Raw genomic sequence first — 27,604 nt, forward strand, 5'->3', positions numbered from 1 at the left:
CTTGGATTTGTTTACTTTCGGCGGGACGTATCCAGTTCATGTTCATTCAAATAAATCGGTGTGTACAGAACTTTAAATTCTAAGGTAAAAACACTATGAATAATATTTCACAGGTGTGATAATACTTATGCTATGACACATAATTAATCACAGGCCAAATGTAGGAAGAATTTGTTCTTCATGTAGGCCTATATTGAATATTGAACACTTCCTAACTTTCTGAAATTAAAAGAACAAAGGTATGTAGCCTTCTACTTTGTATTAAGTTAATAGTTGTAGGTTAAAAGCATTGATTTTGATTATGACAAATAGATCATATTTCGTTTAGTGTTTGTTTTAGTTTTTTAAGAGTCCATTTAGTTTTAACACCTGATTAAGTTTTGAAAGATGTAAAGTTCTACGTGTTCTATATAGTCTGGGAATTAGATTATAATTAAATTATATTGTATTGTCTATCAAACAGAAATTCAAATCTCTTCTTTGATGTGTCCCCTCTTTCCACCTGAAGAATTTTACATGAATGAAAACAAATTTACTATTAATACTATGCAGATTTCCTGACTGTAAAAATGATATCTTTGTCATGTGGATGTTCTCAAAACACAACTGCACATTTTTTAAAAATTAATACATATTGGAGTGTGACGATTAGGGCAAACAAAATATCATCAAAAACACCTAACTGGCCAACTACATATGCATCATAATTAAGATTTCAGAAATAAGCATTGTTTACTAAAATAAATGCATGGATTGGAAAAAAAATGAATACAAAATAAACATTTTTAGTCTGTGTTCTTTTATTTATTCATTTATAATTTTCACCTTTATCTATATAAAAACCATTTCCACAAGTTTTTGATCATTAATTGGATGAACAATGAGAACAAATAATGCATTGCATCTCTGGTACAATTAGGATTTTACTGGTTCTCAGACAAGAACATAGAATTGGTAGCCATATCCATTGTACAAGGAATCATGGGTCCAATTTACTGACTAAAAAAAATCATAGCATCAATGCACAGCTAGTGAGTTCAATGTATATTTATGTATATATAATTACATGTTTGTAAGTGATTTACTTTGGCATATTAGGTCTAGTTGCCATATTTTAAAAACTGCAATAAGAATAAATTATTTGTAGTAAAATGTTTTACTGTAGATTCCGATTTAAATGCAAGGAATTTCCGCGTAAAATCGCGAGAGGCAACACTCGCGGATTTTAAAATCTCGCTTTTATTTTTCAGAAAGTTTTGGACCATAGTAAATTATTGCAGAACATTGGTGATTGCAATTATATATTCTCGCAATTTGATACAGAACAGTGGAATCGCGGAATTAAGTACTTGTGTACTTATCTTAGTTTTGCTCTTTTTGTTCTTGAAATGCCAAAGAAATTTATTGCATCAATGTTGAGCTTGTCAGAATTTTCTGAGCTTGTTAATATCTGGGTATATAACATTTTTTGAAGAAATGAATATAATAAATGCAATTTAACATTCATTAATATAACTTCAGTTTTGACTGTAGTCTGTCCCAAGTTATTGCTTCCATCAATTTTTGTTGATTTTTAAGAAAAATACACATGCCTGTGAAAGAAATACAATTGAAATCTATGAAAGGGAATTTATCCAAGATATCTCATTGAACAATTATCCCTTTTAACACATAAAATTTCACAGGATCAAAAACAATTTTCTTATGGAGATTTATAATGGGAAATGTTTACATCTTTTCTGCATTCGGAAGTACTCGGGTTACCTTGCACAATTTTTTAATGTTATCATCCAGGCTTATTAATGCAAAATCTCCGTACTAGACTTTTAATTTTGGGATGTGTATTGAAACCTGAAGCGGTAGAGGGGGCGTTTTAAAACAGGTAATCTGGACATTTTTCATAATAGTGGATGAACGTAGATTAAGCACAAAGGTATTTACTATTATTGAAATATCAAGCAAAAAGTGGTGAAAGCAAAAACTCGTGACAAAGTATAGTTCTTGATTTGGAATATTGATGACATATTTTATATATATGTGTATTCTACACTATTTCAATTCCACTTTACAATAAACATGTATTGTAGAACCTAGTGTTAGATACCTATTAGATCGATACCTTCTATGTGCAGCAGCTGTCAATCAGTCGTCATGGCATGAAGAACGTTGTCGTGATACTGGTCCAGAGGTGTAGATACACATAAAATATCATTATATACTGTGGTATAAATTATAGACTTAAGAAAGTGAAAACAATATAGATTCAGTAAATCTAACTTCACTTGGCTCATTCTTGAGTGAAGTTTGTTATATTTCTGACTGTAAGATAATAAAGACCGTTTTTTTTATGAGCTTTTGAAGTCAATGTTAGGTTCAGGTTTTGACATTCATCATAACAAAATAGGGAAAAGCAGGCATGTCATTCATGTACAGTTGTCACAAGTTGAATATTATTCAGAATTTCTTGTGAAAGTTGTTTCCCTTTCCATTGAAGCATCATCATAGACAGTGAGATATGGAATGTAATTAGTGTTACCATTCAGTATTTAAAATTTGAATGATTTGTGATTAGTAGAATGACTATATATGTTGTAAACATTTAAGTTTCACTCCTCTATGAAACAGTTTATAAAATTGCACTTGGATTATTATAATATAAATTGTATTAATAACTTGTCAACCTGAAGAATATTAAGTAACAAAAAAGATTAAAAAGAAGGGACTGAACCACATCTCTTTGATTGCTATTGAATCCAAAATTTCTTTAACAAGCTTGAGATAAGATTTTGCGGCTGTCACTCGGGGGTATACAATTTTGACAGCATGCATGGTGGGCGACCTGGATTATTTAGCAACGTCACACAAAGGAAACTTAAGCAGACCGGTAATATTTCTCCGATCCAGTGTTTTGGATAGACCTTAAGTCAGTCCAAATCCACTCACACAACAAAAACGCCAATAGGATTACTTGCTGCATCATTATTTCCGTGCTTGTCAGCAATTTAAAACCCTGCTAATCAGTTTAAACAAATAATTTTATTTTTCAGAGCAGGCCCATTTGACGAGGACGTTTAACAGGGGATTGAGGACAACCAGTGTTTTGACTGAGGTCAGTCAGCTTTTAGATAAATTTAAGGGTTTGGGGATTTTTTTTTAACCTTAAGTCTTCTGAATGAAGAAAAAGTATTCAGACTTAGACTATGGTAGGTTTTGAGAAATGTAAAAGCAGCCAGTGTATACAATGGTTATTATAATCCTATCATATTTACAAGACAGGTGTAATATACCTGTCTTGTAAATATGATAGGATATCACTTTCTTTGTCTCCTATGCTAAATACTTATAAATTATTTAGGATATTTCTAACTTAAGGTTCAGGTGTAAGTGTACAGATTACATTATTTGTTTAGAGAAGTTTTATTTACAGTTTGAATTGACCCTCATTTTCATAAATCTTAAAGTTTGAAGGTGTCCTATTTTGTTTTGTTTCATCATAGAATGAGTAAGAAACTTTGATACATGTCAACAAGTTTCCTTTAGAGGTATCACACATCGTTACAAAGATTACTGTACATATCCATTTCTTCATTTACACAGAATCTGTGTTATGACTGCTTTTCCATGATCCGTAAGATTGAGCCTGTTTACTTCATCCTATTGAAAAAAAACCCCATAAAGTATCAACCAATCAGTCTACACCATGTAAACAGTCTACTGTAGTTTCCTAATTATACGCGAGGAATTAATATCCGTGTAAAATCGCGAGAAGCAACCCTCACAGATTTTAAAATCTCGCTTTTATTTTCCAGACAGTTTTAAACTATAGGAAATCATTACAAAAAGTTGGTGCTCACGATTTTATATTCTCGTGATTTGATACAAAACAGCAGAATTAAGTACTCGCGTAAAATAAGGAATTTACAGTATGTCAGTCTGTTTACCTCAATCTATAGATCTATTTATTTCTTTTATTCGATCAAAACCATAATTATGAATGGTACAAGAGGTACAAAGTTACATGAACTGTTTACATATTTACATACAGTCTGGTAGAGCAAAGCTAGATCATTATGCTTGTAAGGAACAGACAGTCTCATATTTGAGTCATGAATAGATACAAAGGTTTTAAAGAAATACAGAGCTGGGTGTTCGACAATAAATTACAGAACTTTTGTGAACAAAAAACAAGTCAACATGTTCACAACATCCTATACGTATGTACATTCAAACTTTTAATCATTTATTAGTCAGTCTTACAGAATAAAAGTCATTTTGATCACCTGAAAATGGTCACAAACTAGCAGTCAATCTATTTACCTCAAACTATGAACAAAGTACCCTTCCATCTGTCTACCTCAACCTATGAACTGTGCATCAGCCAGTCAATCTTTGAACAAAGTTCAACTCATTGGCTAAACAAATGAGCAAAGTACTAGTTTGTTCTCTTCATCCTTTGAACAACGTGACAGTAATCTTGTTCATCTTAATGGCTTAACATATGAACAAAGTACTACCGTAATCAATTTACCTCAACCTATGAACATACTAACAGTGCATACTCTTGTAGACTGTGGTTTCATCAATATTCGCTGAATACCAATTTTCGTGGATTTCGTTGTTAAGTTGATCCACGGAATTAAATGTTCATTGAAGTTTAATATCAATTAACATTTTGTTTTGATAGGATCATTGACCACGAATATATGTATCCTTGAAACTGTGGTTTTCAGAAAATCCATGAAAATTGATACCCACAAAAATTAATGAAACCACAGTATTTATACCAGACAGTCCTGTGTCTGAGTATACATACTGGTTAACTGTTCACTGTCCATTAATCAGCTGAGTAATATTACCGAGATAAACTCAAATTTAACAGTGACACTAAGACAAAAACTTGTCATTTGTCACCAAAGCAATAAATTCTATCTAGACTTATAATTCTGGCTACAGTAAACAAACTGAGTCACAGCAAAATGCAAGTAGTTCACCTTCACATAGAAACTTAGAAAGCTAGATCAAAATTAAGTTTGATAACCCTCACACCTTGTGAACATTATTTGCCAAAATTCACTGGGAAAAGTTTTTCCTGAATATGTGCAGGGAGATTGTCTGGGACATTCTGAGGGGGATTTCTCACCGCTCTGTGTGATAGATGGCGATGGACAGATGCTGTATACACAGGGATAATTGATGCAATCTCTGTCAGGGCCAAAGAGTGGAGATTACAGCTCAATAGCTCATCTACAGATTCTCTGTCATTGATATAGCACCAATTATTGGGAGAACTGACCTTGGTAAGGAAAGAATGGGGGGGGGGGGTATTTTCTGTGCATGAAAGTGAGTGGGTGGGGTATTAGAGACTGGTTACTTACAGAGGCTTGTTATCCACCTTAGTGGTAGGGTGGTTCAGTTTGGAAAAAGATGACATTTGTATGGGAAAAAATTAAGTATTAAGTACATGTTGGGGGGGGGGCAGAGTGCAATAAAAAATGAAATTGATGTCATCATCCATCATTTGTCAGGATTCAAAGCCTTGGAGTAGGCGCAGAGACACACAATATCCAGTTTTGTAGCTTAGATATTATCTATTTTAAATGTACCCAGTAGACAGTAGTCCTCTTCACTTTACAAAATATGACCACATATATACACCTCTCTTTGATCAGTTTGCTATTAGATTACTGCCATCATTAAGTGTAAAGTTAATTTTCAAAGCACCGTAAATGCTTTTGACTTCGGGGTCAAAAATAAAATGATGGGTCTAAATCAGCAACTGAATTTTGAATTGATTGTTAATTTGAATTTAGCTTGTAAATTAGGCTTTGGCAGTTTGCCCTTTTAGTGATATCAATTAAATGACCAGTTTTTGGTTTTTTTATCAGGCCTCTTCACCTTGATAAACATTGTTTTTAAAAAAATATGAATGTGTATTGATTTTTTTCACAGGGAACAGGTGTTTGCTTACCTTGATCTGAGTCAGCCGAGTGCTTTACAGGAGCTCCAGTCGTCGATCGAGTGTTTAAGGTTAGTGCCTGTTCTACATAGGGAGTGTACACACTGTTCTTCTGCAAACATGGCTTTCGAAGGGTTTGTATTATTTTTTTAAGTTTAATATTAATGTGATGTTTTAATTATCCTCCTGGAGTACTACTTCTTGTTAAAAGATTCATCTTCTTGTTAAGAAGTTGAAGAAATCATGTAGAACGTAAGCTGTAAATTACAGTAAACGGGAGAACCCTCTGCACACATTCCTCTGTGTTACTTGCCTGCATGTGCTATGCGGAGTACTGTAGTATTTGATTTTTGTGGATATAGTATGTTCTATTCAATGACTTTAGTAATGAGGTGTAATTCAATACACAGGTACACATTATTTACGAGGCGCTGTGGACTATTGATAAAATGATCTCTGTAATGTCAATGGTCAGGCACTGTTTACCCAGTGATATATGAAATAGGTATTTGCTTTCTCTCCCTTCAGCACCCCTACCCCCCACCGACACACACTCTACCCCCTGGGATGCAGGTCCCTGACCCCCAGGCATTCCAATGTTTAATCAGCACTGACAGATTGCTTTGCTGTTATTTATCTGCAGGAAGATATTTTATTCAAGTTAGCACATACATCAAAAGGAAGGCAGACTTGATTGTTCTGGCAGTATCTCAAACTACGGTTTTATGATTTAATGACTTCCAAGTTTTGTTGCTGAAGTTTTGGAAATTTGACCTTGGGTATGATTGAGAGTATTGACAAGGCCTGATTGAGTGGCCAGTCCTGAGGGTTATTACATCCCTAACCTCTCATCGTTTCTTCATCTTTATTGATGCTCTGAAATTGTTCAACATTCTGTTCCTGAAGCCTATTGATTTGATTTGGTAGTGGATATAGTAAAATCAGAGCGGAAACTGTAATGTCATTAAGCTAGCTCTTCTGATCAACAAGCCCAAATATCAATGAAGCTGGCAAGCTACATTGATCCCTAATAGCATGTAGTCTGAGTATTTGTATAGTTTAACTTTGTATCGTAAACAACAAGGATTTTGATGAGTACATGCATTAAAACTGAGCTTGAATGCACAGTGGACTTCTTATTTCCCTATCATTGGTAGGAGTTACATGGTTTTTCTTATCAGTGGAATTTGACATGATAAAACAACACATTACATATACTCCCTGTGGTTGTCTTGTATTTAGGTGTGCTGGGGTGTTAATTTGTCCTGACAAACTATGCTCATTTCCAGGCAAAGTATGTATAAGTAACATCACTGTCAGGCTGGGATTGCATCAGGAGGGACTCCAAATCATAGAACAGCATGTTGCCATGGAAATGTGGCATTGTTCTGTCAAAAAACTGTAACAAATATTGATTTGATAAATCATCCCAACTAATTTTAATCGCTCTATGGGAAAAAATGACACGATGATGAAATATTGAGAAGGCAATTAACAAAATCTAACATAGTTCCGTTCATCATATACATCATTTTCCCATCAAGATACATGATACACGAGTGCTATTATGAAGTGGTTATATGCCAATTACTTAGTTGAACAACTTGCACCAAAAACAATGTTATAAATAAAAAAGTTTGTTAAGAGAAGTTGTTTTTGGCAATTGCTGAAGAGACCTTAAAAGAACATCCCTGTCGAATGGTTTGTGTGAACATGACTCATACTAAATGCATGGCAGTAATTATTGCATTAGTCTGGGGTTTTGATGCATCATCTGCTGTTACCCAGGATCTCCAGGAACCTGACCCCACCAGCCACTGAGATGATAGCATTTGATATCATGCATTGTCTGTATGAATTGTCAGAAGTATCATGGCCCCTTGTTTTGTATTGTAGGTGTGGCACAGAGCAGGAACCCCCCATCCAGACCCACAGATCTAACAGTGTGTGTACTAGGTAAGTCAGAGAGAGAGAGAGGAGAGGAGAGAGAGGAGAGGAGAGAGAGAGAGAGGGACAGAGAACATTAAATTCGTGCCCTGAAGAAGTCAATGCACAGACAGTTGTGAAGTGACAATAACCCCCCACTCTATAATCAGTAACCTTCACACTCAGGTGAGAATCTAGGTGAGATAATGATGGACCCTGTGCCCTGATGTAGGTACCAATAGGTAAGACCTGTAATTTGGAGGACAGCAGTCAAGTCTCTCATCCATTTACTGTGGCTGGGAAGACCCTCTGCTTCACAGTCCCACAGGGGGTGAGGACTAAGTGGCCTGGGCCCCTGGAGTCGTCTCTGAGTTTCAGAAAGGTCAGAGCCAGGTCAGGGGTCATCACATTGACAGCAAAATATTGGCTCATAAGGATATATTCATCTATGTGAGTTATAGCCAATTTATTGGTAGGTTTATGTGAAAGTCAATAAAAATGGTGACTTGTGGTGAATCTGCAGTGAGTTAGTGTGTTTGAGGCCCTCTGCTAATGTTGGATTTATATCTGTAGTGGATTGGGAGAAGACCCTTAATCTCTGTGTTTATGTGGTCAGATTGATTTATTCTGTGGGGTGGTGAGGCTGGATCCAAACTGTTTTACTGTTAATTACTTGTCAGATGAGGCGGATCAATTTTTTTTAGTGGCATTGTGCTTAGTTCAGGTGAATCCAATTGACTTTTTAATTCACACCAGAGAGGAAACATCAGCCCCTCCTCTCCATCTTCTCACAGACTACACAACCTTGGTCATCTTCCAGCATCACATCCAGCTTGAAACAACTTCTCTGGAGGGATTTTTTTTATTCTGTTGAAATATTTCTGTTTGGTGAATGCTTGGATTTCCTCAGTGTGAGAATGCTTCCTGATTTCAGCTGTTGTTGTTATTGTGTATGTGTATACAGGGCTTAACAAAACGAGACTTAGCAATGGCAGACAGGTAAATGCTTCTTTTCTCTCATCTTTTTAAGAAAAACATTTTATCAGTGGTAAAATTATTTAGGGGTGAATTGCCTTTATTATAAATTTTTTGTTAACAATATTTCCATTCTTCGTGTACTGGTGAGGAGTGATTAACTTAATTTGTTAATCCCTGGGCAATTGTAACACTCGAAACTAAAAATACATAATTTTGCTTGAATATTTTTGAAACTGATTCCTGTTTGATGTCATCAATTTCAGTTAAGTTTTTTTTTTCTGAAATCAAACAAATTAATAACCATTTGTACAGTCTGTCTTCAAGGTTCTGACATCTCTTATCTCAAAAGCTGAAGAATTACCTAACTTCACTTCTATAGACATTGATAAACAATTATTACTTTCCAATTTATCGTAAACTGTGTTTCTTGTCCTATTTGGTTACTTGGATAAGATTTGGGAAGGGAATTTATTTTAATTATTGACAGTATGGTTTTTCATATACCGGTATATAAAAGAATAAGATCTGTCTACTCGTGTATGTCATTATGAATAATATGTAATGCAATTATAAAGATGTCATAAATGCATTGAACTGCATTGACATTTGTCATGTTAAAAGAACTAGCATGAAAATTCTAATGCTTCAATATCCTTTGTTAGACTTAGTTTTCTTCAAGTGTTAACTTAAGCTGAGCTCTGAAACATCTACATTTAATAAAAAACAGACAATTAAAATCAAATCTTGGAAGAATTCAGGATTTAATTTTGTGAAAGTCTCGATGTTTACACAAGCAGGCTAGAATGTAGCCCTATTGCGTGTTAGAGATTTGAGGAATGTAAACTGGCGATGGTGGATGAGGAATATTGGAGGGAGGCTTGTAGCTGAAGAAGTTACATCAAACTTGCTAGATAATTCAGAGGATGGGCAAAGAGGCTTTGTCATGTGGGTTTACTCAGAGAAAGGATGTGGAATTCTGTGAATGGATGCAAAAGCCAACTAATTGTTTCTCTTCAAGATAACGGGAGCTTGATGGCATCGAAACATCGGAGCATGCAGACTATTTGCCAAACTATGAGACTAATTATAACATTTTGAGAGATAAGATAGATTTGGATTCAATGTTTTGTTAGTGGATAGCAATTTTTTGGTACTTTGCTCTTACATCCAATGTTTACCTTGTCCCAGATATAGACTGATAATCAATATTTATTACTTTGAAGTTAATTGAAAACCAAGAATTTTAAAGGGATCACAAAATTCCAATCTCGTTTAGACTGGTTTTTGTAATGGAATCAGCAATGGTTTACTAACTTTTTACATGCAATGATGTTATCCTGTATTACAAGCAATTGGTTTGTCTCCTTCAGACTTTGAAGTCATTGGTCTGGCATTGTTATGTCATGATTGAGAGCAGGCTGGCTAAACGTTTGGGTGTCAGTTCTATTTATTGTGCCTCTTCATGAATGATTCAGGGTTAGTATTGGTATACCTGCATACCCAGTACTGATAGCAATGCACTAGGACATACCCATACTTTTAATACATTGTGGCAATGTAATATCTTAGCTTTGTTTCGATTGTTTACATTTGCCTTTTCCGGGCGGAGCCTGTCCTTGTACCGAGGGTGCAGTGTTCTCCGATCACACTTTATGGAGGACTTGTGAAGGCTTTAACAAGAGTACAAATGTCTTATCTGGTGATCCATTGAAGCCTTTGTGTTCAGTGAATAGAAGCCATTGTCAGATTAAATACCTATATCAGGCCTCCATCTCCTGCCTCTCTCACCTATCACCTGTGAACCTACCTGGCCAGGTATTGGGCATTCTACTTCTGTAAGTCCAGGTTTTATTGAATTGAAGTAAGGTGTATATATTGACCTGTGGCAAAAACAAAACTTTGACCTGTATAACCCATGGAGAGGCCTGTTGTTGTGTTAGTCTTTTCTGTTAATGTTATTGTGTTAGTCTTTTATTCTGGAGTTTTAAGGTAGTAGTTTTAAACAAATTCTAGTTCAGTCTTGTTCCATGCAGGGACCAAGTATTACAGTAATTTATTAACCTGAATGATTGAATGAATTTTTCATGTAGGTCACAGTGTGATTGCATAGGCCTTGTAGACAATCGAGGAATTCAAGTGTAGAGTGCGGTAGAGGGTTTAGTTTTGACATGGCACCGGTAGTATTGTCCTGACCCCACAGGTCTAACCCTTGCTGTGTTTCTGGGATCACTGAGGACCCAAGTAGTGTTCCTGAGCTGTGCTTGTTTTCTTATTTATCAGAGTGTAAATTGTTGGATAAAACAAAGGTACAAATTGACAGTAAAGTGAGTAATCTGTGAATGTGTCTTTGAAAAGTAAAAAAGCAAGACAGTCGTTTGAATGTTATTGTTATGTGTGCAGTAATCTTTGAAATTCTATACCCTGTGTTGACAGGAATGTTTGTTTATACAATGTTTGTATTTTTGAGAAAGAACTAGGAATTTTTTCATGCAGTGCACTGTGCTGTAGAAACCGTTTATTGTTTATTCTCTTGTTCAGAGCAACAAAATGCTGTTTGATTTCATTTTATTACTCTTATATATTTCAGACTAAACGTCCATCATGTTGCTGTGGAAACCACTGACCTTTGAGTGTGTAAAACCTCAATCCAGTTGTAACCATGGATACAGAGGCCCCACAGTCCGTGTTAGATCACAGATCTAACAAGAAGGAATCTCTGGTGGTGTCTGACCACATCACACGACAAAAGTCTGCCAGTCATCGGCAGAACCAAGAAACTGAAGAAGAGGTGGACATTCGAATTCCACAGCCGTACAGAACGAGCTTCAGTGCTGTACTTACCCCAGTCAGAGTGAAGAAGGAGCGAAGTCGATCAACAAGTCCGGCTCGCGTGTTAACTTCAAGTATGAAATCCGAACATAGTGCACCAGGGCGCAAAGTGAGCCCCAAACATGTGACATATGATGCCAAGGTTACTGTGAGACATTCAGACTCCTACGAACATGATACTGAGGAACTCCAAGGGAACGAGTTCAACTCGAGTATCGATCCTGCTTTTGACCCTTCCTTTACTGAATATGAAACCCCCAGGAAGAGTGAATATTCGTCCAAGATACGGGAGATGACAGAGCTAATAGTGAAGGAGTACTCGGACAGTAACGGTGTCGATGTGAGTGATTCTAGTCAAAGTGGTGGGAAAAGAGTGATGGGGAGACAGAATGCAAAAAATGGGTTGTCAAATGGTGGAACCCCCTCTCCACAGAAACCCATACCCCCTGTGCATCAGTTATCAAAAGAGTATGACCATGACCGAACCGTGAGTTACAGACAGGCCATCACGAACCAGTACTCTGATGAAGTGAAGAAGCTGGCTGAGGCCAAGATAGAGGAGCGGTATCCACCTGGGCCCAGAATCACCCACAATAGCCTGGTCAAGGACGTCAAGGCCGAGCGGTCCAACTCAGTGCCCTCACAGCCCGGGAGAGACGGGGGTGGGAGACTTACCCCGACTAAAAGGTCTGTTGGAGGCAGCATCGGAAACTTCTTCCGGAAACTGTCCCCCAGACTTGGCAGGAAATCTCACAAAGACAAAGGCTCTACCTCAAGTATGGACACAGCTGGCTCACAGCAAAGTGAAAGCTTTTCCAGGAGTAAAGTCCGAAGCTCCTTCCTGAAACTGATGGGTCGCTCCAAACGGAGATCCAGCTCCGGATCCAGAAGCCAGGACAGTCTTGATAACCTCTCCGTGGATAGAGAGGCGGGCTTTGTTCAGGAAAACAAACCAAGCCAAATGTCAACCGCTTCCAACAGAATTCTCAAATCCATCGAACAAAACACCATAGCAGAGAGGGATGTCTACCAAAGATTTAAAGAAAAGCAGTCACCAAAGAGTCCTTCAGAGGATGGTTCACCTAATCATGGCGAGGCCAATCGACAATCTCGACCCCAGGCCATGAAGGCCATGTCACCCCCGGGGGGAGACAAGGAGAACCTCTCACAGGCGGACCGGCCCAGTCTCTCCGGGGAACACTCTATCACCAAGCCGTATATCCGTGTGGAACCACCTAGCTCCCTAGACATGCCCCAGTCTCCAAGAGTCCCCCCAACATCAACACAAAGTACCAACTCACACCAGGGTTTGGTTGGTGACTTTCCCCCCAACAACATGGTGACTGGTGAGTAGATAATTACCTTTCATACTGAGTGGATATAAATGTATCATCATATGGTCATTTAAAGATTTCCTCTAAGCGAGACATAAAGTGTACTATGCACTTTAGAGGATTTACAGAATTTTTTAAAGAACTTGAATTACCAGTTATAGATTATAGATTTCATCTTATAGTCACTGAACCTTCAACACTGGTCAGTATTTGATGAGGAGTCAGTGAGGAAATCAAGATAACAACATATTTAGAATGTTTAAAAGGAAGTGTTTCGATGTTACCTTCATGGATTTATAAATTTGCCAGTGGACAACTGATTATATTACACACTTTTACCTTAATTGCTTAAGTATTAAAGTAGTACAGGTTTTGGTAACTTGTTCTGTTTAAGTGAGGGTGATTTACGACATTCAAAGGTACCTTAAACATGAATTATTGATGACAATGTTCTGCTCAATCACACTGAAACAAAACGGAGAGGTTTGGCGTTGTGTATATGGGAAGACAACTCTGGCATGCCTCCTTCTGGGCCTTACACATTCCACTCACTGATACACAGCGGCTTCATTCTCGACATGAATAAAATATTCTTTTATGTATTAGTTGTGTGTTTAGCTGGAGTTATTGGTAATCTTAATTGCAGCCAGAAGTGTGTTTTAATAGGTGATAGATATGACTCACCTGTGCTGTAAGTTACCTGTACCTTCACATACCTGTCCTCAGTGAGATGAAGGTAGAACAATAAGATCTGTATCAGGGGAAAAGGGAGAAGGCTTTTTGGTTCCCTGCCAGCCCAGTTAAAACAAAACAATGTAAAGTGTAGTCCTGTAGCCCAGCTAAAACAAAACACTACAGTATAGCCCCGACTCTCTCCACTGAGGGAGAAACCACCCAACCCGAGACTGACTGATGTTCCTGACATGACCCCTGTACTTTGATTAATGTCCCCTAGGAACAGCTGTGTAGGATACTGCCCAGACATCGGGCTGTAACATACATTATATTGGTATACATGTCCACAGTAGATGCTGGTCGTCCAGGAAAGCAGAAATTCACAAAAACTATCAGATTTATGGACACCTGGTATGTAGAATTTACACAACATTTTTAAACTTTGTCTTAGCTCATCAGTTCTATACTGTATTGTGTGAGGTAATTTGTCAGAGGCTTCTTACTACATACAGGTACCTAAAGTTAGAAAGTTACACAGTGTTTGGACAAGTGACTATACATGATGATTGTAGGTTGAGTATTTGTGAGAGGTAAACCCCCTCTGTATCCCACAGCATGGCCGCTTGTATCATAACTCGAAATGGTAGTTAAGATTTTCTAACTTGTTCTGTTTCTGATGGTACATGTACCGATAAGCAATTTGCATGTGACCAAAAACTTTGGAATATATTACAGGTCACACTTATGATTTGATATAAAGACTTTCATTGATCAGTTGAAGGGCTATCAGGTACTTTAAATGGAGTGGAACCCACACTTATACAAAACTGTACCCGGTCTTTGTATGCATAATGGCAAGGGGAGAGCTAAAACACAATCCTCTATAAGTAATGATTGAAGGTTTCAAGCTTCAACAGATAAAAATAATCTCTCAACACTGCCAAATATTTAAAGCTTTTAGCAAGACTTTGAAAAACTTAAGACATATGTTTGGTGCCAGTATTGCAGAATGTGGAAGTGACGGAGGTTGTTGAACATCGTTGTTGGTACGGCTTTATTTTATTGTTTTACTTTCGAGTTAACAATTAACAGAGATATCTTACAGTCAACAGAAACACGGGGGTTTTGTATGGGAAATATTAGAGCTATATTTTTGAGGACTGGATATCCATGTACTAAGTTTTAACAGAATTTAATTTCTTATTGGGAGTTGCTAATTAATTCTTTTATCATTACAATTCTTGTGTGCAAATTGGTAAGGAGTTATGTAACTGAGATTTTAGCATAGAGTAGATATTTTGTCGTGTGTGTGATATGAATATTCCGGCAGGGAGTGACTCACTTGTAACTGAGTGCTGCAGTGGGCTCTCAGGGCTTCAGTGATGAATTGAGTTACACTGCACTTGTCATGGCGTACTGCAGAGAAATGTGTGTTATAAGTGTGTACATGTTGTTCAGTGACAATTAGAATAAGATGATGAGTGGGAGCCCTAACTGTTGGACACCAACTAATTGTAGATGTCAGGAGATCTTAGTTTACCCAGGGCAGCAATAACAAGTTAGCTGTGTTGACTGTAAACATACTCCTGATTAGGGAGATTCAGTGAGGCTGTCACACTTTCTGTAAGGTCCACCAGGTGTCGAGATAAATAAGCCGTGTGTCGTCAGTCCCAAACTTTAGCAGCTTCTGGACACAGCTACCTGGAACTAGCCCCCAGAGCATTCCTCCAGAGCTTAGGGTCGCTGGCCTAATTACAGGTGAGAGAGGAGGTTTATTAAGGGTCCAGGTGATAGGGGGATGGAAACTGAAAGTATTGGGGATTAGGACAGGGAGGGGAGCATTAGATTATGTCACAGGTGTCATGGGATCGCATTCCTGGCATAGTAGCTGTATAGATGTATGACATTCCTTCTGGCCTGTGTCTAAATATGTCAAATATAGAGGTGTGCAATCCTTGGAAAATTGTTTATTTGTATTATAGAGTATTTTGCATAGTGTATTTAAGAAAAGATGATTTTTTCTAGGTAATTTAAGGTTAAATGATGCATGATCCCTGGAAAACTTAGTATTATTGCCCAGTGCTGTGTGTAAAGTTTTCTTCTCTTTTCAATTTCATGGACTCGTTACCACCTGTAAAATAATTACTATCAATATCCCAGATGTTTAATGAAAAAGCAAATAAGTCATGCCTCATTTGGTCCAGAGATAGGCAAAGAAAATAAATAGGCAACTAATTGTAGAATTCAGTCAAAATTTAATTGATAATAAGAACTTTTACCTACACAAGACTTGAAGTCCAGAAGTGCTGACAATGATGTTTTGTGCCTACCTGCAGAGTTAGACGACAGTAAACTGTGCTTATTGTGAGGCTGATCACAATCAATATCAGCCGATTACCCTGATAACATGTATCTACACAGCCCCAGTCCACAGTCAGCCCTGACCAGTAGAACCAATAATGTGTGGTAACAGTAGCCTATGGTGACCAGCGGGTCGTCTCACTGACCATTTAACCAATAATTAATTCTAATTAGGGACTGTTGATTTATAATTGGTCCATGTTTACCTGGGGAGATATACAATACAGCCCAGAGATTTTAAACTCATTAATGGGCTTGATTGGAACTGTTGACAGTTAGGGGCTGATCTTGTTGATATGTGTACAGACGTGTTTTTCATTTGATTTGATGACGTGAAAATGATTTAAAAACTGAATAAGGTGTGTTGTGTGTTTCTGGCTGAGTATCAGGATTTAGACCCAGAGCTTTGTGTCCATTGACAGAGAATCGTCTACCCCACAAACCACCGGGTTTCTGTGTCAATAGTATACTGTGGTAGAGACATACTTTGCTTTTCATGTCGATATTGTACAGAGGTTTTGTGTGAAAAGGATATCTGGAATGCATATCATATTGAGAATGACTGAAATCACAGGTAAATTCTAATTAAATGTTTGTACAAGTCCTATGTTTATTTTTGAAGAACCATTGAAGCATCCATTAAGAACCGGTTAATTAAAAAATGCAGAAATTTATGCCAATTTTCTTTAACAATCTTTTTCTGGATATTTTTATCTTCTACCTTATTATGTTATTAATGAGTACAGCTAAGGGAAGAAAATCAATGACAGCAATAGAAACTGTAGTATTGATACAGTGACAGTGAGTCAGTGATGGGGGATCAATAGATATATATAGAAATGTTACAGCTCAGAGAGGAGGGAATGAGAGAGAGAGAGAGAGAGAGAGAGAGAGTTAATTAGCAAATTAATTAATAATAATAATTTAATTAATTACATGAAGTACATAAACAAAGTTTGAATATTTAATTCAGGAGATTATTGGATGGGATATCATGTATATGTTTGCTTGCATGAGTGAATGCAATATGGGATATTATTCCTCCACACCTGGCCATTAGATCCAATCCTTAGGGACAAGGAAATGAGAGGAGGGGTCACTGAATGTATGGCCTTTCTGGTTTTACCAAAACTTATAACACATCAGAACTGATAGTTATATCCAATACACTAATTGGAGATATGAGCTGATCACATTTCAGCAAGTACTAACTGGAATGTGTAGCATATATGCTAGGAGGAGAATCCCCCAAAAATTTGAGCTCTTTGAGTACAAGCATTGTAATGGTAGGCCAGGATATATTTTAGTTTGGTTCATCGTTTTGATGGTAATTTTACAGATCAGTCAGGTAACATGTTAATTAGCGGTACCTGTTTTGTTCTTCCAAAATAGCATTATACATATGTTTGACAGTGAAAATGGCAAATATCAAATACCTTTTGGTGTATGTCATAGGTTTAAAAGGGGAGGGGATGGATAAAAAAAAATACTTTATAGTTAAAAAAAGGTAGTCCTCACTGTGTTTTTGGATTTTATGCATTAAGAGGTATAAGTGCTATGAATGGAGATGGTCGTGAGAAGAGAGTTTTGAATCAGCCCCCGTGTGATCAGGGACCGTGACCAATGAGAGGCCTGACGTGGAAGTGACACAGACTCGGTGTTTTCTCTGTCGTAGATCTGTGTAGATATTGGAGTGGACTGTGAATCATTGTGTACCGACTGGCCGTGAGGTGGATTAAGGATGAAGGACCTGGTGTCTGAGTCTGACCACTCTGTCTGTATGTATATATACTGCCGATACTTTATATTAATCAACTTTAAGCTGTAGTAACAGGTTTGTGGTGAAAGTCAACTCAGGTGACTGGTGTATTAATTGAAGGATGAATGATTGTCATATTGGACAGGTCATTCCAGTAACAGCAAGGACAATCAATAATGTCTAGGAGTTCTGGTTATGGTCAAAAGGACTCAATGATTCTGTCTAATAATTCTTCAGGGAATTGAAAAGTTATTTTGTTGTATAGAAATTGTTCTAAGTCAGAATTTCCTCTGACAGATTTTGTTTTTCTGCCCCGGTCACATATGCCCTCCTCTGACCACCCTATGAACCAAGTGTTTTGGTTCTCAGTCATTCAATATGACCCCGTCTAGCTGGCATCAAAATCAAACTCTTTAACTTCCCTGTTGGTCGAGTATATCAAGATACAACCAGGGAGACCAACCCAGAGATGGTGAGCAATATACTGGTTTCTACAAGCCACCTGACTGCTCGGATTAAATAGTTCTGGTATTATGAGTTCTCCTTAAATTGTTGGTGTATATTCTGATTATGTGCAAAAAACCCTCAAATTTCTTGTAACCAGCTGTGGATTAAAGCGGTGGAGTTGAAGTATTTTTTGTGTGCCGCTGATCTACACTGTGCCCTGCCTGCTCTACTTGTTTCCTGTGAACTCGATACTCAGACGGCATGTGCATGCCAGTCAAGATGAACCAGTCAAGTAAGAAGTGATTTGGAGTTATTGTGGACGATTTGTTGTGTATTTATTCCATTATTCCAAGCACCTGATTGGATTGGGTGAGTAGGGTTTATTAAGTGAATTGGATATAGTTTTTAGCCAATTTCCTCTTTTAAAAATTGTCTCATTACCCATAAATCTGAAGTCTTCCTAATGATTTCAGCCATTAAAGAACCTCGTTACATTTAGTTACCACGCCAGAGAAAAATTAGATTGTCAAATGAAATTTGAGATTTCTTCATATATTTGTCTGTAGTTGACAAATAGGAAATTGAAATCTTCCCTAAAACTATAATCAGTTGATGTATACCATCCTTGTTGATTAAGGAAAGAGTTCCTTCATGACCACTGTAAATGGTTTTTATGTTATTGTTTATTCATTCTCCCAATGTAACCAGATTTCCATTTCCTCATTAATTATGTTCTGAATTATCAATCCAAGTCAGAATTGTATGGTAATATAATTTATGCTGCGCTAATGTTCGTAGTCACTATATAAAATGGAGGCTCGGTTTAGATTTTATTTGGAAAGGAAGTTGTTTCTCTCCTTGTGGCTTTACACAAACTGAGAGTATTGGACAGTGTTAGCTAGGAAATCCATACCATTGCTGCCTAGTATGGCGTCCAAACATTCACAAGGTTAGAGCTATTAATCTCTAATTAATCACTGGACTTTAATGACAGGTGTATATATATATATATATATATATATGTGTCAGCACCTCATTAAACCCTATATTACTGAGATGATGGCAGGGCTTAATCCAATATGTTTTGTGCACCTGCACGTTAAGCCATTGAGTGACAGACAACTCCAGTGGATGGGTCGTGACACTTAGGGTCATCTAGCAGTTGTTATCTAGGTGTACAAAACCAGAAATCATCATGCTGCCAAGGGGAAATAACTCTGTCTAAGCAGGATTACATCTGAGCATGTAATGTGTTGTTAGACAGTGACCCCGGGGTCAGGGCTCATAGACGTACGGAAGTCACGGGACAGGGCATACTCCAGTAACTACTCATTATCAGGAAGAAAAACACACAGAAAATGAAAGTAGATAAGCTACGGGAAATCTGTCCTTATGAAAGTCACAGAATAGGGATGGAAAGTGAGTCATGTAGCTGTACAGGTATTTAATGTCACAATATCAATACATGCTCAGCCTCAGCTGGGTGTGGATCACTGAAGCTGTTTGTGAAGATGTCAATCTGTGACGGTTAAGTACACTGGTCGACCTGTGTACAAAAATCGGTGTGTAGTTTCTGTGTTTGAATATTGATCAGTCAATGGCTACACAAACCTGTGTTACGACAGGCTGTTGGTGCATACCTCTGATCTCAAACATCGATTCAGACACTTGTTGCTCTACATCAAGGTGTTGCTTTCTTCTTATACTTAGAAGCCGATTCCTTTTGACATTGCTACTACAGGCCTGTATTACAGTGCTGCTTTCTATATTACGGTACTCAAATTCTTGGACATTGCTGCTTGGCACTGCTATTGAGGTGTTGCTTTCTATATCTCACTGATTCCTTCAGACATCGATTTCATCACTTGTTGCTTCACATTCTGTTCAAACATGTTGAAGGACTTCAGTTCTATGTCTCTCTGTTATATCCTAGTATAGCGTAGATCTCTCAGTCGATTTGAAATAAAAAATCACTTACTGCTAATGACAAAATGGATATCTGGGGAAAAGAGTGACTTGTTCCGGAGATTACAAGGAGTTATTGGAAACGCCAGATCCATGTGACAGTTATCTAGCCGAGTTGTTTCTGTGGTTGTAGCTCTTTTAAAAGGCTTTTACCCTCCTGGTGCAGGGATCGGATATAAATTCATTTGTCTTGTAAGGAATGCAGTCTTCCCTTTTTAATGTCTCTCTGTTAAATGACTTTACTGTTATTCAGTGTGATGCTTCAGGAGACTTGCTCTTGTGGTAAATAGAGGGATACTTCACAGAATTGTAACGGCTGGCAGTAATTATTTAACTGTGTTTCTTTTGTTTTCCAGACAGTGAAGCTTCTAGTCACAGTGGATCAAGCACCACACCCAAGCAGCTAGTGTCAACACGGCGCGAGATTCCAATCAGCTCAGAGAGCGCGCTCAGCCCCGTCTCCCTACCGGGCGACCACTCCACCGGCAAAGTCCGCGCAACCTCGGAAAATGGAGTCTTATTCTCAAGTATGCCAAAACTCGGCTCCACGGCCAGCACTGACTTTAAAGACTGCAGTAAAACCCCGTCGTATCTGAAACTGAGTTGTGCAGTGAGTGGTTATGGGAGATACAGTCAGTACAGTTCCTACAAATCTATAGAGAGACGCTCACCCTACTCTAGTTGTTCTTCTTTACAATCTGACCACAAGCCGGTCACTGACATGCCTGTTTCCAGAGTGATCTCCCCTATGAGGCGGACTTCTGCCTCAAACAGTAATCTGGAGCTTGGATTAATATGCCCCCAGCCCCTAGTGTATGACAATGGTCTTGATTCTAACGGAGAGTCTGCAGCCGGACCGAGTGTGTTAGCTGATGACCGCTACCCCACGGGGGACAGACAGCAGGTAAGTGGATGCAGAACGCAGACTGCTTGTAAATCGATGCTCTAGTACATGTACTTCCTATTTGGGTGTCTGTAACTTTTCATTGATATATACATGTATTTGACAGAAAAGTAATAGACTAAAAAGTTTTTTCTATAAAAAGTAAACAATACATTGAACGATTCCATACCTAACATTGATAAAATTGTTACTTAGGTTTTAATATATATACCGGTAATTCAAATGAAATTTGTATTTCTGTGGAATAGAATTCATATCAGGTAGTGAGAATCTCCTTGATCTGTTGAACTATGACCTGATAGAGGACCATTGTCTATTGCAGGATGGGGAGTACTTTTTAAGGATCACCCAGCAGTGGGAGGATCGACTGTTGTCTCACTGTCAGCAGATTGAGGCGGAGGTCCACAACCCCAGCATCCCAGAGGACGGTAAGTAATGGTGTATATATATAAACCAAAGGAGGATGGTGATGATATAATGGTATTGTCTACATGTAGTTTATCTATAGTAGACCAGAGGATTGAGAGAGTAATAGTGTTTATATAGTATAGGTTATTGGGAGAAGATAGCTTGAACCCAACATTCTAGAGGGTTGTAAAAAATGATATCGCATTATTTAATGGCAGATATACATATATTTATACAAAGCCACATACGATACTTTTTAGCATAACTCATTTTTGTCCCTGAAGTTGTCAGAGTGTCAACCAGTGTAGCCATTGCAGAATTTGCCCTCGATGATTCAGTGCTCAAACTTGTTGTATTTATAAAAAGTCTGAAATAATTTTAATAACAAGGCTTTACAAGGAGCTAACAAGGATCAGTAGTCAAATTTAAGAAGCTTAAACAATATACACAATAGATTAATGTAATTGTGTAACTATGACCCTTGTGTGCAAAGCCATGTCATGTTATGTTGTGGTCTGACTTAAAGAAAAGGAAAACGGTCATAGAGCCTATCAGACATCTCAAGCAGATATCAGTCATGTTCATTGCAAGTTTACGTTTATGTCACTTGTTTTAGATATCAGATATCACATCGCATTGTTCATGGTTCATATTTCAAAGACTGCCCACAGAAATATTTGTATGAATGTTCACCCAACATGTACATGACACATACAACTAACAGCTGTTTCTCTTTTTTACAGTACGAGGTAAAATTCGTGCAGCTGTAGGGAAGGCTCATTTGTTAATCTCCCAGAAATTCAAGCAGTTCCGGGAACTCTGTGCTGAGCACATGGTGAGTAACTGCCCCTGATAGGATCACACGCTGGACTGTCAGGTCTCCTATAATGTACATGTGGAAGAGTTGTGTAATACAGCTGTGTTGAATGTTTGAGGCTTATTACATCACCAATCAACACCTCACCAAATAAAATAGTTATGTCCCTCATGATGTGTGTACCTAAGGCTATAATAAAAAAAAGTGGTGCTAACATGGAACATGCAAATATATTTGAAAACTAGCGGCTCAAACATGAGGATCGTTTTGAAATTAACAAATATTTACTTTTTTGCAGTCTTAATAATATCTCTAATTCACTTGATAATCTTTACTCTTCCTCTTAATATGTCAGACAAGAAAATTTTCCTTGTTGAATGACTTTAAAGGCCCAAGTTTTACAACATTTGACAAGAAAACATTCATTTGTTGGGCTTGGAAGGCTTCATTCAGACGAGTTTCCTTAGAGATAAGATCAGTAGTATGGGGAACACGAGAGATGTCCTCCACAGGAAGTAGAGACACAGTTGTGGGTGATATCTTGGTGGATCTATGTGTAAAGTCTCTGAGCATGCATTGGCCCCTTTATCTGTATTGTTTCAATCTAAGTAACTCAGGAAATAGGAGTCCTATACTTTTTATTTAAATTTCAACAGACTGTCAATATTTTGATTTACAAATATAAGCTTTGAAGCCAAGTTCTTGTTTTCAATTCACAAATAGTAAGTTTAAAAGTTGAGGTTTATTGACAGTTGATTTGTATTGTAGAACCCGACGGAAGATGGTAAAGTGTTGAAGTGGGCCGACCTGCAGGGATTCTGGGATATGATCAAGATCCAGGCAGACAATATCGACGATCACTTCGCTGAACTCGACCTGATGAGGCAGAATGGGTGGAAGGAGTTAGCAGCTCATGTAGGTCTCATTGGGCAACAATTACAATTCCAAGTTATAGAGCATCATCTCTACTCCACCAAATATTAAATTATACACCCTCCTCACAACCAAACCACCCCTGGGCCCCACCCATCCATCCATCCACCATTGGAATCAAAATTATAGGTTTTCACTCAAATTAAATTTTGAATTAATGGACCTCGGGCATTTTAAATGAAAGCTCACTCAGGTAAATTAAATTAAAAAATGAGAACACAATGCTAATTGTATTGACTGAATATCCTGAATGACGCAAAGTGTTTTATTTCCAAAATTTTTGGCATTTATATGAGTCTATTATTGAATAGTTCTGAGTGAAATCGATATTGTTACCGAGTTCAACCTACATAATCTGATGACAGGGAAATTAGGTCACAGTGAAAGATGGAAGTATTAGGAGTTATTGATTTTTACCAATGGCTCCAAACTGTAATCGGGTCTAACAGACTTCAGAACTATCAAACAACATCAGGGTATAAGCTTAGTTTGACAACCTGCTTTTTAACTATAAAAAGCAGCATGACCAGACAAATGGTATAAGGTGTATTATTTACATATATCGTGTATATTGAGGTCAAAAGTAATCGCCCAAATCCAGATGTCTTTATGAACTGGTGTGCGTGCCCCTTGAGTGGTTCAGATATAAACATAAATTAGATTCTGAGATTAAATTGAGCGGACATTGTAAGCTGATTAGAGATGTAAGATATAAAAATTAATAATGGGCTACTTCAATGCTTCTTTGTACATATGGGGGGTTTAAGTCTTTGTGGTTATGTGTCAAAGAATGTCTGAATGAAATCATGCATAAAGGGTTTAATCAAGTAACTGATTGGTCCTCTAACAAATGTGGTTTGATAATATAAAAATAAACATCTTAATTTGGCTAACAAAGATAAGCTGTTACATGTATTATGGCAGTTTTGTGCATTATTTAATAAACAGTGTTTAAATATCAAGTAAAATGATTAAATCAAAATGGCTCATGCGTTTAAGTCATATGTTTGATGTTAAAAATAGTACATGTGTTACTTTTGTATTTTAGTCACGAGGCAGTTCTATCAACTCCAGCCCAAAGTCTGGAAGCATATCCCTAAGCAATGGAAGCACCCCCAGTGGAACACCAGGGTCACGCAGGAAAGCTCCCAAAGCCAAGGACACTCCAGAGTCTTCCCCCGAGCGAACCGAAAAAATGAGGGCAGCAGCAAAGGCACGTGAGGATGCACGCAAAAAAATGTTGGCAGACAGGCGTGCTGCCATGAAACAAAAACCAAAACAGGAGGACGTGGAAATCTTTGTTTCCTGAAACAAAAACAAAACATACGACAGACAGAAAACTGCCAAACTGTTAAACATTCTGAAGCAAGTGTTGGTGCCATAATATGACAAAGTTTTCATTTGGAAGTGAACCGAGTAAGACCAAAGGGACTATGTGATGTTTGGAGAAAAATGAGTATCCCATAATGCACCACCCTGTTCACTTCTACCTCCCTGACAGAAGAGCTGATGTAATTACTTGTACATGAATAATGATGTTTACAATGTGCAATATTAGTGAATTCCATGATATCATTCACTGCATGTGTGGAGCAGTGAGTACCTTTAAGGGGTAATTTGATCACCAGATTGTGGTGTGGTGGTCAGTTTTTATAGCGCGGATGTACACGGCAGCAGTCTATGGGCTGTTTAAACATAATACAGGTATTTATTATGCCGTATGTGCCAAGAAATCTTCGGGTTGAATTTTATTGCAAGGTCTGTAAGTCTCTCTCCCAGGGGAGCTTTTCTGTTTGTTCCTTTATGAACCATACCCTTTATGTCAAAAATAAAGGAATGTATGCAATTCTAGTCATCAGATTGAAACAATCAAAGAGCCTTCATCTGATACAACAAGATGGTGGGTGTGTAAACACGCTACCAATCTTAGAATATATCTATGCCTTGCTCTTGGAAACATGAAAAATCCCTTTGAAAGCTTCATGATGCTTTCAGACTCTAAACTTTCAAAAAACTTTCGCACTTCGAATTTGCCTTTGAAAGATTAAAGTCTGAGACACATTAAGCTCACAAATTTTTTTTCCAAGAGGAAGGCTGATTCCTTGCAGTCAGTCAAAGGGGGGTAACTCTGGCATAAGAAAACTAATTGCTTCCTTCGCATTATAGTGACACATGTAATCTTGATGTATATTTATAATTTATGTGTCTTGCTTACGGTGTACATGTTTTACTTTTTAATGTATATACATTTAATGTTCTTCATAAACACACTTTTGCGAAGCGAGTTCAATTCAGTGACGTATCCATTTTATGTTGTTTTATTTAAGCTTACTTCTCGTACAGAAACTTTTAACACTTTGTACATGTACTTTGTATGTATTTGGTAATGTAGATGTCAAACTTTTTATGTTGCTTTTTTGCATGCTTTTAGAAGACGATATTTGAATTGACTTGTTACTTTGACATTTTTGATAACAGATTTTATTATAATTAAGCAATTACTGTTTTAAACCTCTGACAGCTAGTGTAATGGAATTATTACAATTGTAATGTAATTAATCTTCTCGACATCAGAAATGAATCTCATTGTTATCTCACGGTCATCTGTTATTTATTTGTTATTTGTTTAGGAGTTAACTTTGTTTGTTTTGTATTGAATTCAAGCTGAAGATTGTGTTGTGAATTTTCATCAGTTAAGAGTCAAGTAAATAAATTTAATCATCTCACAAGTTCTGATTGGTTGAAACATGTAGCCTCATTTGCAACTCTTTCATGTTGACCACAGAATTAATGAATGTTGAACAAAGATATTACAGTCAAAACATTTTTCTAAGAATATTAAATGTTGTGAATTTGGAAAGTATTTGTTATTTTAATGTTATGATAATCGCAGTGCCTATTATTTCATTCAATAAAATGTTACTTAAAATGACAATGTTATTTTTTGTTATTCTTTCTCTGACTATTTAATTAATGGACAACTTTGCCAAGATGGATCGGAGAGTGAAGAGGTATTTTACCCTGAACAACTAAGACAAAAGAATTAAAAAATCATTGTTTAATAAAAAAAAAAACTACACGTACTTGTAAAGTTTTGGGGCAATGGTATCAAGTATGTACAGTATCTGAATTTAATTTTTTGTCAGACATTAAACTTCATCTATAGATAATAGAGAAACTGCGGGAAAATTATTTTCTGCATGCATGCTACGGAAAAACAGATTTTACAGCAGTGAAATTTTTCTTGTAAGGACCATGAAAAGAATACATAAATTATTCAGCTCTGTAATCCAAATTTTATTTGCATGTGAGAAAATAGAAAATTTCGCAAGGATCAAATAAATATCCTGGTCAGGAATACTTCTCACTGCAAAGAAGTCTTTTAATGGTTTTCTACATATAAGATTTCTGCTCAGTTGACTTTTTAGCTCACCGAGACGAAGTCAAGGAGAGCTTATGCTATACCCTCGGTGTCGGCGTCGGCGGTGGCGTCGGCGTTGGCGTCCGGACCTGGTTAAAGTTTTTGTTGCAGGTCCTGTATCTAAGCTATTACTTGTCCTATCTTCACCAAACTTGCATGGATGATGCATCTGGACCTACCTATGGACTTGAAAGGCTTGGATGCTGAATCTGGGTCCTAAATTTCAGATGCTGGAGGAGGTTAAGGTTGTTGGACCAGGTTAAAGTTTTTGTTGCAGGTGCCCTTTGATAGCAGTATCTTAGTTACTGCTGGTCTGTACTTCACCAAACTTGCATGGATGGTGTGCCTTATGATACTGATGCACCAGACAGGCTTGAGTGCTGAATCTGAGCTATAGGTTTCGGATGCTGGAGGAGGTTAAGGTTTTTGGAGCAGGTTAAAGTTTTTGTTGCGGGTACCCATTGATAGCAATATCTAAGTTACTACTGGTCCTAACTTCACCAAACTTGTATGGATGATGCGTCTTATGATACTGATGCACCTGACAAGCTTGAATGCTGAATCTGAGCAAAAGGTTTCGGATGCTGGAAGAGGTTAAGGTTTTTAGAGCTGGTTAAAGTTTTTGTTGCAGGTGCCCTCTGATGATTAATCTTAGTTACTACTGGTCCTAACGTCACCAAACTTGTATGGATGGTGCGTCTTATGATACTGATGCACCTGACAAGCTTGAATGCTGAATCTGAGCAATAGGTTTCGGATGCTGGAAGAGGTTAAGGTTTTTAGAGCTGGTTAAGTTTTTGTTGCAGGTGCCCTCTGATAATTATATCTTAGTTACTACTGGTCCTAACTTCACCAAACTTGTATGGATGGTGCGTCTTATGATACTGATGC

The 27,604-nt window shown here is 37.4% G+C and overlaps 1 protein-coding gene across 3 annotated transcripts; it reads left to right on the top strand.

The window, feature by feature from the left end:
• On the top strand, positions 1–26,227 carry LOC128164136 (disks large-associated protein 4-like). 3 transcript variants are annotated; one of them, XM_052827886.1, is made up of 10 exons: positions 1–84; positions 3,048–3,109; positions 5,950–6,090; positions 7,853–7,912; positions 11,448–13,035; positions 20,587–21,134; positions 21,457–21,562; positions 22,286–22,377; positions 23,128–23,274; positions 24,341–26,227. In XM_052827886.1, the coding sequence occupies exons 5-10, from the start codon at positions 11,520–11,522 to the stop codon at positions 24,599–24,601; spliced, it is 2,670 nt and encodes an 889-aa protein (XP_052683846.1). In that variant the 5' UTR covers positions 1–84; positions 3,048–3,109; positions 5,950–6,090; positions 7,853–7,912; positions 11,448–11,519; the 3' UTR covers positions 24,602–26,227. The 3 variants fall into 3 exon arrangements, with proteins under 3 accessions (XP_052683846.1, XP_052683842.1, XP_052683853.1); XM_052827882.1 differs by having other exon boundaries at positions 5,950–6,027; XM_052827893.1 differs by lacking the exons at positions 1–84; positions 3,048–3,109; positions 5,950–6,090; positions 7,853–7,912 and adding an exon at positions 10,730–11,166.
• The last annotated feature ends 1,377 nt before the right edge of the window (positions 26,228–27,604 follow it).

The sequence above is a fragment of the Crassostrea angulata genome, chromosome 1 (genome assembly GCF_025612915.1).
Source record: "Crassostrea angulata isolate pt1a10 chromosome 1, ASM2561291v2, whole genome shotgun sequence".
Lineage (NCBI taxonomy): Eukaryota > Metazoa > Mollusca > Bivalvia > Ostreida > Ostreidae > Magallana > Magallana angulata.

Coding starts and splice junctions, on each gene's coding strand:
- LOC128164136 (XM_052827886.1), top strand. CDS start 11,520: ATGGATACAGAGGCCCCACAGTCCGTGTTAGATCACAGATCTAACAAG. Junction 21,135..21,456: donor CCACGGGGGACAGACAGCAG/GTAAGTGGATGC, acceptor TGTCTATTGCAG/GATGGGGAGTACTTTTTAAG. Junction 23,275..24,340: donor GGAAGGAGTTAGCAGCTCAT/GTAGGTCTCATT, acceptor TTTGTATTTTAG/TCACGAGGCAGTTCTATCAA.